The sequence below is a fragment of the Mesocricetus auratus genome, unplaced genomic scaffold (assembly GCF_017639785.1).
Source record: "Mesocricetus auratus isolate SY011 unplaced genomic scaffold, BCM_Maur_2.0 Super-Scaffold_100007, whole genome shotgun sequence".
In the NCBI taxonomy this organism is placed as follows: Eukaryota; Metazoa; Chordata; class Mammalia; order Rodentia; family Cricetidae; genus Mesocricetus; species Mesocricetus auratus.
In genome coordinates, this window is record NW_024429191.1 from 79,007,996 (window position 1) to 79,018,673 (window position 10,678).

The 10,678-nt window shown below is 47.9% G+C and overlaps 1 protein-coding gene across 4 annotated transcripts; it reads left to right on the forward strand.

The window, feature by feature from the left end:
• The first annotated feature begins 47 nt into the window (after window positions 1-47).
• Window positions 48-9,828, forward strand: Rundc1 (RUN domain containing 1). 4 transcript variants are annotated; one of them, XM_013113456.3, is made up of 6 exons: window positions 48-666; window positions 3,030-3,035; window positions 4,417-4,575; window positions 5,331-5,529; window positions 6,397-6,513; window positions 7,517-9,828. In XM_013113456.3, the coding sequence occupies exons 1-6, from the start codon at window positions 166-168 to the stop codon at window positions 8,383-8,385; spliced, it is 1,851 nt and encodes a 616-aa protein (XP_012968910.1). In that variant the 5' UTR covers window positions 48-165; the 3' UTR covers window positions 8,386-9,828. The 4 variants fall into 4 exon arrangements, with proteins under 4 accessions (XP_012968910.1, XP_012968912.1, XP_012968911.1 ...); XM_013113457.3 differs by having other exon boundaries at window positions 55-666; window positions 7,520-9,828; XM_013113458.3 differs by lacking the exon at window positions 3,030-3,035 and having other exon boundaries at window positions 51-666.
• Window positions 9,829-10,678: the final 850 nt, after the last annotated feature.

Consider the following 10,678-nt stretch of genomic DNA (forward strand, 5'->3'; position numbering starts at 1 on the left):
GTGTGTCTAATTCACAATATGCGCTAAAGTAGACGCGAGGGGGCGGGCCCTCGGGAGACTGGAGGCGTACAGGCCCCGCCCACCGCTCCTCTGGGCTTCCCTGCCCTCGCCCGTTGTCATGGCAGCAAGGGGGCGCGACTGACGTGCGACGGCGTTTCCGGGAAGATGGCGGCCGTGGAAGTGTCTACTGAGCAGGGAAGTGTGGTGACGGCCTTCGAGCCAAAGGCGAAGGACGAAGAAGAGGAAGATGAGGAGTCGCTGCCACCTTGCGAGGCCGTGCGCTGGGCTCCAGTGGGGGCGGTGGCCGAGGCCGGGCCTGGGGCGGCGGCATTCTCGGAGGAGGCGGCAGCCGAGGAGCCTGGAGCGGCTCCGGGCTCTCCTCCCGACGCGACCGTCCGCACGCTGAGGCGACTGCAAGCCGAGCGGCGACAGCTGGACTCGGCCCTGCTCGCGCTGTCCTCGCACTTCGCGCAGGTGCAGTTCCGTCTGCGCCAGGTAGTGCGCGGGGCTCCGGCGGAGCAGCAGCGTCTCCTGCGCGAGCTCGAAGACTTCGCCTTTCGCGGTTGTCCTCACGTCCTGGGCTACCAGGGACTGGGAGACCCCTGCGGCGACGACGAAGGCGGTGGGCTTCCGGAGGACCGGCCACGAGTGCGGGGCGAGGACCAGGTGAATCTGGGGCTGGGTCCGGCTGGGCAGGAGGATGGGGCAGGCGAGGAGTATGTGGGTAGTGATGCAGGGGCGGACCGAGTTGGAAAGGGCGAGGAGCGGCAAACTGGATGTGTTATAGGTGTGTGAATGCAAGATACAGACACTGGAGACAGGAAGATGCAGAGAGACATACGGCGGGCATTGAAAAGGCAGTAGGTAACGGAAGCTGTTCCTGTTTGCCTTGCCCACGCCTTTAAATTACTTGAGTGTGTACTCGTGTCCTATGCTCTACCTCCAGCCCTGGGCACTTGCTGATAGATGAGCGTGGAGAACGGGAGAAGTAGGAAGTGAATTGGAATCCATGGAAATGTAAATTAACCCAAGCTTTTTTGGTTTATGAATAGTCTGTAATATTTACGCTGTCTTATCTCAGTGAGAGGTTTGGTAAATAGACACCTCTCTTTTTTTTGGGGGGGCGGGTGTTTCGAGACAGGGTTTCCTTGGCTGTTTTGGAACTCTGTAGACCAGACTGGCCTTGAACTCACAGAGATCCACCTGCTGCTGCCTCCCATGTTCTGGAATTAAAAGCATATGCCACCACTGCCCGGCAACACTTTCTCTTGGTAGTGGGAAGAAAGACACCTCCTGATTATAAGCTAGTAATGTCTTCAAACTGTTCTGCCATCCTACTTAATAATAGGGTTCTGTGAACGGTGCCTCCTGGCTGACAAGTTCATTCTTCAGTACACTGAAGAAGCAATGAAATTCTGTAAACCACCCCGAGGAAAGGTTCCTCACAAACAGCATCTCTGGAAGCTGGAAGAAATGAGACAAGCTGCCTTTCTCCTTCATAGTCTGCAGATTACAGTCCACATTCGGCCTTCTCAGTCAAAGTGGCTTTAGCAGGAAAACTTATCGGTAGCAGTTATTGACTTTTGTTAATCTGAACTGTTTCCAGTTCCTTCCTTCTCATCTCTTTGCGCAAGGAGCAGCCAGCTATAAGGAGCCAGACTTAAAAGGTTAGAATAGATAGAATTACTTGTGGCCAGCCCAAGTTGAGTAGTGAATGACATGAAAGGCCCTGTAGACATGGTACTTTTTATTGTTCATTGTCACTTTCAGAAAAGTCGTCAGTGTAATGCCATGAAGAGGTTGTGTTCCATCTACCTATTAAGCAGCTGTACCCCCCCCACACACACACAGCATTGCTCTGTGTAGCTTTGTAGACCAGGTTGGCCTCGAACTTACAGAGATCTGCCTGCCACTGCCTCCTGAGTGCTGGGATGAAAACATATGCCACTACTTGCCCAGTAATTTTTTTTAAATAGCAGGCTCTCTAGCTAAGGCTGCCTTTGAACTTGCTATAGAATAATCTTGAAGTTTTTTTTTTTTTAATATGAGTGGCTCCTGCCTCCACCTTGTGAATACTGAGATTACAGGCATGGGGACCAGTTATCCAGTGCTTGTCTCTGAGCCTAGCATCTAGTGCATGCTAGGAAGGCGCTCCACCAATTTAGCTGTATCCCAGCCTCTCCAAATTACTTTATCTCATTTTGTACTGGAAATTAAATCTATTATTTCCTGCCTTGCCCCAGAACTTATTGTTCTTTCTGTTAAATTTGTTTGCTCAACTCCAGCAAATAATGCTGTAACTATGACAGCAAGTGACAGACTTTGGCAGATGTGGCCATGGAAACAAATAAGGATTTATGGTACACAGACATACGTGTGGGCAAAGTACTATAAGCATAAAATAAACTTTTTAAAATATTTTTAAGTCAGAAAGAAACTATGTACTGACAATTCACTTCATACTGGGCACAGTTCTAGGTGTATTAGGGTTGGAAGTCAAGACACTTGCCCTTTAGGAGTTTGTAGATTAATAGAAACAGGTCCTAGCTGGGTGTTGGTGGCGCACGACTTTAATCCCAGCACTCGAGAGGCAGAGGCAGGCGGATTTCTGTGAGTTCGAGGCCAGCCTGATTTACAGAGTGAGTTCCAGGACAGCCTCCAAACGATACAGAGAAACCTTGTCTTGAAAAACCAAAAAGAAGAGAGAGAGAGAGAGAGAGAGAGAGAGAGAGAGAGAGAGAGAGAGAGAGAGAGAGGTCCTAAGAAAATACTATAGTGAGTACACAGTACAAAGGAAGAAGTGACTTGCTCTGCCTGGAGAAAATCAGAGAAAGCTGTCTGTGGAGACCTCGTTACTAAGCTGAGAAGAGAATGGGGCTCTGAGAAAAAGCAGTAAGACTCAGGAAGGAGTATCCTGAGGCTTGCTTTCATGTTCAACAAAGCTAAAGAAAGGGATTACTTTTTAAGAAATTGAACAAAAAGTTAATTCTTTGTTTTCATTTGTTCTCTCTCATACCTTGCTTCTTGAGGGCTTGGTAAGTACCACTTCATGGTTAAGTTGAATACTGTGTAGATCCTAGTTTAAAATGCAGCCTTATGCTTATAAGTGATTTATTGCCTCTGCTCCTTTGTTTTTGTTTGTTTGGTTGGTTGGTTTTAATTTGTTTTGTTTTTGTTTTTTTCAGTGATGGTTGTTTCAGTCAGTATATGTATGTAGTCCAGACTGGCCTGAAACTCACTGAGGAGTACAGGTGTACACAGACATATCTGGCTTGCTTTTTGTTTTGTTTAGGATTTGTACTCAGAAGTGAAGACCCAGTATCTAAGAACATGTTGTCAAGACTTGAGACTGTAAAGGAATTTTAATAACAGACTTTTAATAACTTAAAGACAGAAGCTATGTGGTAACTGCCATGAAAAGGGGGGTTATCTTGCTAGGCAGTGGTGGCGCACGCCTTTAATCCAGCACTTAGGAGGCAAAGTCAGGCAGATCTCTGTGAGTTCGAGACCAGCCTGGTCTACAAGAGCTAGTTCCAGGACAGCCTCCAAAGCCACAGAGAAACCCTGTTCCGAAAAACCAAAAAAAGTGGGGGGGGGGGGGGCGCGTTTATCCTCAGAGAAACCTAATCCACACATATGCCCACGCACCACACTGCTACCTTTCTACCCCTGTGATTTGGCTTCTTTGTATTTCTGTGCCTTAAGTACTTACACGTCATTGTTTCCCCTTTTATAGAAATAGCTATAACCTTTTCAAGTAGCTTTGAAATTTCAGAAAACTGGTTGATTTCTCTCTATATAAAGTCTTTATACTCAGTTCCCTGGGCCTTGCTTTTTGAGATGGGGGTCTCATAAAGCCCAGCCTAGCTTCAGACTAGCTATCTAGCTAGACTGTTTGGTAAAACTGGTTTACACTGAGTACTGGGGAGTTATGCTGCCTTGACTGGCCATGAAGATGACACCTTTAACTCCAGGAGGCCATTGTACCTAAGTTTTCTCTCTCCTGACTAGACCTTTGAAAAACAACAATTCTTTTAACAGAAGACTTCATTGTTTCCTGTTTCCAGTGAAGGGGTGATCACTTTTTAAAAACATGTGTAGGGATATGGGGTGCAGCCCTTTAAACCAGAGGCAGGTGGCTCTCTAAGTTTGAGGCTAGCCTGTGAGTGCTGGGACAGCTAGGGCTAACATGAGAAAACCCATCTCCAAAAACCAAAAGAAAAGAAAGGAAACGCACATGTGATCAGCTGCCTTGGGTGAAGTATATTCCTACTGCTCCACCCGCTTTGTCAGTTCTTTCATTGAATCCTTTGGAAGCGTAGTTATGTATTTTCCTGGTCATTATTGGCCTAAAGCTTATAAGGTGTCTCTGGCTTCTCTTTTCTGTGAAATAGACCCAAGTGTTTTTCTCTTCAGAGTGAGCAGGAAAAACGAGAGCGCCTGGAAACCCAGAGGGAGAAGCAGAAAGAATTGATTCTGCAGCTCAAGACCCAGCTTGATGACCTGGAAACCTTTGCATATCAGGAGGGCAATTATGACTCCCTGCCGCAGTCCGTGGTCTTGGAAAGACAGCGGGTGAGCAGTCCTCAGAAGTGACTCCAGCTGGTGGCTGCAGTATAGCCTCCCCTCAGTACACTTCTCTAATGGCGTTACGAGGGATGCCGGGTCCAGATCAAAGGGAAGTTTACTATTTCCTGGAACCAGGCTCTCTTTCTTGTTCCCTTCCTTCCAAAGTTCCTTTATCATTTGTTTTCATCAATAAAAGGGATATATTCACTTGGAAGCCTTTAGAGAAAGTAGGGGGTTTGGAGATTTTTTTGTTTGTTTTTTGAGACAGGGTTTCTCTGGGTAGCTCTGACTACCTCTGTTTCCCAAGGTTTGGGGGATTTTATTTATTTTATGTGTATGAGTGTTTTGCCTGCACGTAGGTCTTTGTACCCTGTGCATGCAATGCCATTGAAGCCGGACTCGAACTCACAGAGATCCGCCTGCCTCTGCCTCCCGAATGCTGGGATTAAAGGCGTGTGCCACCAACGCCCGGCTCGTCTTTCTTTTTAAATTACTGTCTGAGTGTGGATGCATGTGCACCACAGCACATACTCTCTCCTTCCACTTTATGTGGGTTCTGAGGATTTAACTGGGGTCACTGGGCTTGTTTAACAAGTGCTCGTATCCTCATCGTAATCAGCAGCAGCAGCAGCATTTTCTCCTGAGCAAGTCTGAGGTCTGTTCCGTTTTATTTATGTTTGAGCATAGAAGCCTCGCTAAGATTCTCCCCCCAATCCTCCTTGAGAATTTCAGAGGGTACACTCGTTGCTGTGTTTTGGTAGGTGATCATCGACGAGTTACTAAAGAAACTGGATGTGAATCTGAATGAAGATATTAGTTCCCTGTCAACCGAGGAGCTTCGTCAGCGTGTGGATGCCGCAGTGGCTCAGATTGTCAACCCAGCCCGGGTGAAAGAACAGTTGGTTGAGCAACTGAAAACCCAGATCCGAGACCTTGAGATGTTCATCAGCTTCATCCAAGGTCAGGGGAGCATCGGGGAAGCAGCAGCCTGAACAGCGCCTTGGTTGTGTGGTCTGAGAACTCCTATCTAAAGGGGCCACTTCTCACTGTGTTTAAGAGAATTGAAGGCTTGAAATGGGTGTGGTGCTCTTTGCCTTTAGTCCTCAAATACAGAAAGGCAGAGGCTGGCAGATCTCTCAGTTATAGGCCAGCCTGCAGGAGACCTCTTATGCATGCCACAGAAGAATGGAAAGAACATTATCTCGAAGGGTGTTTTTTCAGGGTCACTGCTGGCCTCATGTCCTTGAGCAGATTCCTCCCCTCTTAGTCTTACTCTCTCAATAGGGATGATTCATTCTTCATTTGCCAAGCAAATATTTATTGTGCTAATTATGCTGTACCAGGTACCTTTCACATAGTAAAACACAATAATTTATAAAGTTCTGGTCATATAGTAGGCATTATTAACTATTCCTTTTCCCTTTAAAAATCTGCTATGAGGCCCAGCAGTGGTGGCACACACCTTTAGTCTCAGCACTAAGGAGGCAGAGGCAGGCGGATCTCTGAGTTCGAGGCCAGCCTGGTCTACAAAGTTACATAGAGAAACACTGTCTTGAGAAACCAAAAATAAAATAAAATAAAAAATGAAAATCTGGCCAGGCGTTGGTGGCGCACGCCTTTAATCCCAGCACTCGGGAGGCAGAGGCAGGCAGATCTCTGTGAGTTCGAGGCCAGCCTGGTCTACAAAGTGAGTTTCAGGACAGCCTCCAAAGCCACAGAGAAACCCTGTCTCGAAAAAACCAAAAAAAAAAAAAAATAAATAAATAAAATAAAATCTGCTGTGGAGGGGATAAATAAGTGTCTTGGTTTTATGATCTCTGATGATAGATGAAGTGGGAAGCCCCTTGCAGACAAGTGGACCCTGTGAGTGCAAGGCCAGCGGGAAGACAGGAGATAGCTCCACCAGGATGGGCAGCAGCACTCTGCCCCCAGGAGCCGGAAAAAGTAAGTACAGCTCCTAGAATGAACAGGTTACAAAAGCAGAAAGTGGGAGATAGAAGCAGGAGGATTGAAAGTTCAAGACTGGGGCTGGAGAGACGGCTTGGGGGCTGGACATGGCTCAGCAGTTAAGAGCAAATGATTGGGGAAAAAAGTTCCAGGCCAATCTGGACTACATATTGAGATTCTACATGACAGAAAGAAAGGACTGTAAGATCGGCTCAGCAGGTAATGGTGCTTGCTGACAAGCCTGAGGGCATGCGTTGGATCCCCAGGGCTACTCTCTGGTTGTCCTCTGACCTTATGAACATTTTCACACACACACTCACACACACACACACACACACACACACACACTCACACACACGCACACACACGCACACGCACGCATGCAGATTAATGAACTAATGATTGCTTGGGTCTTAGGGAGAAATGGGGAAGAGGAAATGATAATGGTGTAGGCTCTCTTTGAGGCATGATAAAAGCATTCTAATATGGATTATGATGATGTATGTACAATTCTTAAGTATAATTTTTAAAAAATGACTAGATCTGGGAGAGGTGGCCAGTATATACCTAGTGTGGATGGACCTAGAGTCCTGGATTTAATCATGAGCACCAAAAACAAAACCAAAGAAGCTGAACATGGTAGCATATACCCGTAATCCTACCACTGGAGAAACTGAGGCAGGAAGCTACTTTGAGGCCAACCTGGACATAGTGGTGTCTGCTTCAAATCCCATCAGTAGGGACGTTGAGAGGTGATGATTGCCATAATAGCAAGATCCTGCGTGAAAAAAAACCAATAGCCTGAATTGTATACTAGAAATGGATGTCTACACACTATGTCAATTACAGCTAGTATCATCAGTCAAAAATAAGTCAGTCCAGCTATATCCTTGCCTTTGTGTGGCACCTGTCCTGTGGTTTAGGTGCAAGACTTGTTCTTGGCTTGTTGAATGTTCTGTGTCGTTTTGGCCTCTTTCTAACAAATCGCTGTTTTTCTAAGCAGCAAAGGCAGAAGACGTGAAGAGAGCCCGGGAAACGGGGCTACACCTGATGCGTCGAGCGCTGGCTGTGCTCCAGATCTTTGCTGTTAGCCAGTTGGGCTGTGCCACAGGCCAGATCCCTCAGTCCTTGTGGCAGAGGGGCCAGGCAGACAGAGACTACTCGCCCTTACTGAAAAGGCTGGAGGTGTCAGTGGACAGAGTGAAGCAGCTAGCCTTGAGACATCAGCCACATGGCCATGTCATCACTTCGGCCAACCTCCAGGACCTGTCTCTAGGAGGCAAGGACGAGCTGACCATGGCTGTGCGGAAGGAGCTGACAGTGGCTGTGAGGGATCTGCTGGCCCATGGTCTATATGCCTCCTCCTCTGGGATGAGCCTTGTCATGGCCCCCATTGCTTGTCTGTTGCCAGCCTTCTCCTCAGCCCCCGAGGCCATGCACCCCTGGGAACTCTTTGTAAAGTACTATCATGCCAAGAATGGCCGTGCATATGTGGACTCCCCGGCCCGGAAACTCTCACAGTCCTTCGCCCTTCCTGTAATGGGTGGCAGCGCTGTGACCCCCAAACAGAGCCTTCTGACCGCCATCCACCTGGTGCTGACAGAGCATGACCCGTTCAAACGCAGTGCGGACTCGGAGCTAAAGGCATTAGTGTGCATGGCACTAAATGAGCAGCGCCTGGTGTCCTGGGTGAACCTCATCTGCAAGTCAGGGTCCCTCATCGAGCCCCATTACCAGCCCTGGAGCTACATGGCCCACACAGGTTTCGAGAGTGCCCTCAACTTGCTCAGCCGCCTCAGCAGCCTCAAGTTCAGCCTTCCTGTAGACTTGGCGGTGCGCCAGCTCAAGAACATCAAGGATGCCTTTTGATGAGAACCCCGACCTTGGGCCCCCACCGCCTTGCTCTGAAGAGGTAGAGGACCCAGTGTTGTACAGTACAAGCCGGGGAGCTAGAGGGATGGTTATAAACATCTTCTTAAACCCTTTCCTGGTGGTCAGCCAAATGGAGGCAAAGTCTGTTTTCCTCTTAGCGTATTAGAAAGATGTGCCAGAGACTGTCATCAAACATTGTGTCAGGGGCCTGAGAGATGGCTCAGCAGGTAAAGATGCTTGCTGTCACACCTGACAAGCTGAGTGATTGATGCTGGGGACCCACATGGTACAAGGAGAGACAGTCCTCTCACAAATTGTCCTCATACCTCCACACATGAACTGTGTGCACCCCTGCCCAAACACAAATCAGTTGAATGATAAAATCTGGAAAAGAGTCAGGACTAGAGGTGCTGTTGCTCAGGGGTGTGTGTCTGTTTTCCAAGCACACAGCCACGCTGAGGACATTGAAAGCCAGCAGAGAGGCGCCCCAGCCCACCACAGTGTACCTGTTCCACTGCGTCAGCAGATCAGTTACCACACATAGCTGATGCCCGACTCACTGTGGCGTGGCTGACTTTAGAAAACGCAGGTTGGGCCCCCATCTCTTCACGGCAGCAAGTCACTGTGAGGAAGTTCTGGAAGACACTGAGCTTGAGGCTCCTGCTAATTCAGTTGGGAGCAGTCGTCTCCTTCTGAAGCAGCTGAGAGAGTCCTAGGGCCAGAACTATAATTCCAGTTAAGAACTCTGATTCCCTTTCTCCTAAGGGACTTTTAGTGTCAGTCTAAGATGAGAACAGAAATCTCCCTGCTGAGGTAATCCTCACACAGACAGTGCTCTTCCAGTTACGAAGAACGACACCTGATGTCAGGTACTATCTCTGGAAAGTCACTTTCCTCTGTGACACTCTCAGGACTGACAGTCTTTGGAAATGAAAGCATTCAGAAAAATGCTTGTCACTCAAGAGCGCATAGTACACACAGTGACAAGTGGCACGGTCCCCTTGTGACCCGCTGGCACCCCTTGACCTGAAGAATGTCTGACAGGGAAGGTGCTCAGCAGCAGGCCTGGGGATTATTACTGATCTCCATACAGGCCACACTGCACGTCTGTGAAAGTGACTCCCCTGTCTTTCAGCTGGCAACCTGCACATGTTCCTGCACTCACCGAAGATGTGTGCACTAAACTGCCAAGTACACTTTAACTTGTTTTAGTAACGTGTCACCTATGATGCATCATTGACATTTAATGGAAATAAATGCAGTTTCCCTATGAAGCACAATAGTGTTTCAGAGCTTGGGATGCAAGCCTGGCCTGTCTGGGCCTTGTTCAATCCTCAGCACCACCCCCACGGAAAAAAAGATAATTGTAAAATATCATAAACAATGATTTATCTGTGGTCGGTAATAAAATTACAATATTTTGTGTAGCTTCTCAGCAAAGCCCGTATCTCCCTTCTGCTTTCTAAGTTTCTCTAGTCCTATTAGCCCTTGTAATCTAGGTCAGTATTTCTTTAAGAACTGTCTACTTCCTCTCTGCCCTGGATCAAGTCAGGATTTGGTGGCAGTAGTGGTTTGTATGTGTATTGTTTTTGCCTGGTCAAATTCCCTAAAAAGCCACGTGGTGGTGGCACACGCCTTTAGTCCCAGCACTCAGGGGAGCAGAGGCAGGCGGATCTCTGAGTTCAAGACCAGCCTGGTCTACAAGAGCTAGTTCCAGGACAGCCTCCAAAGCCACAGAGGAACCCTGCCTCAAATCCCCCCAAAAAAATTCCCTAAAAAATGCTGTGGTCATTTTCATTCATGTTTCTCAGGCTAAAGCAGCAACATTGCAGTGGATGTTGTCACACATGCTACCTCTGGAAATTGGTACTGTTAAGTCCACTCATCAGGCTGTCAGTGTTTAGGGCGAATGAGAACTGGTATAGCTATATTGCACGACCCAGATTTGCCCCTGTACTGCTTTAACTTAGGTTTGTATGTGTGTGGGGTTTGTGTGTGGAGCAGGAGATCTGTGGCTCATCTGTGGAGTTAGTTCTTCTACCTTTATGTGGGTTCCGGAAGCTGAACTCATCACCAGGCTTGTGCGTCATGTTTTTGTTTTGTTTTGTTTTGTTTTGTTTGATTTTTCGAGATAGGGTTTTTCTGTGGCTTTGGAGGCTGTCCTGGAACTAGCTCTTGTAGACCAGGCTGGCCTCGAACTCACAGAGATCCGCCTGCCTCTGCCTCCCAAGTGCTGGGATTAAAGGTGTGTGCCACCAACGCCCGGCGCATCATGTTTTTGTAATCCTTG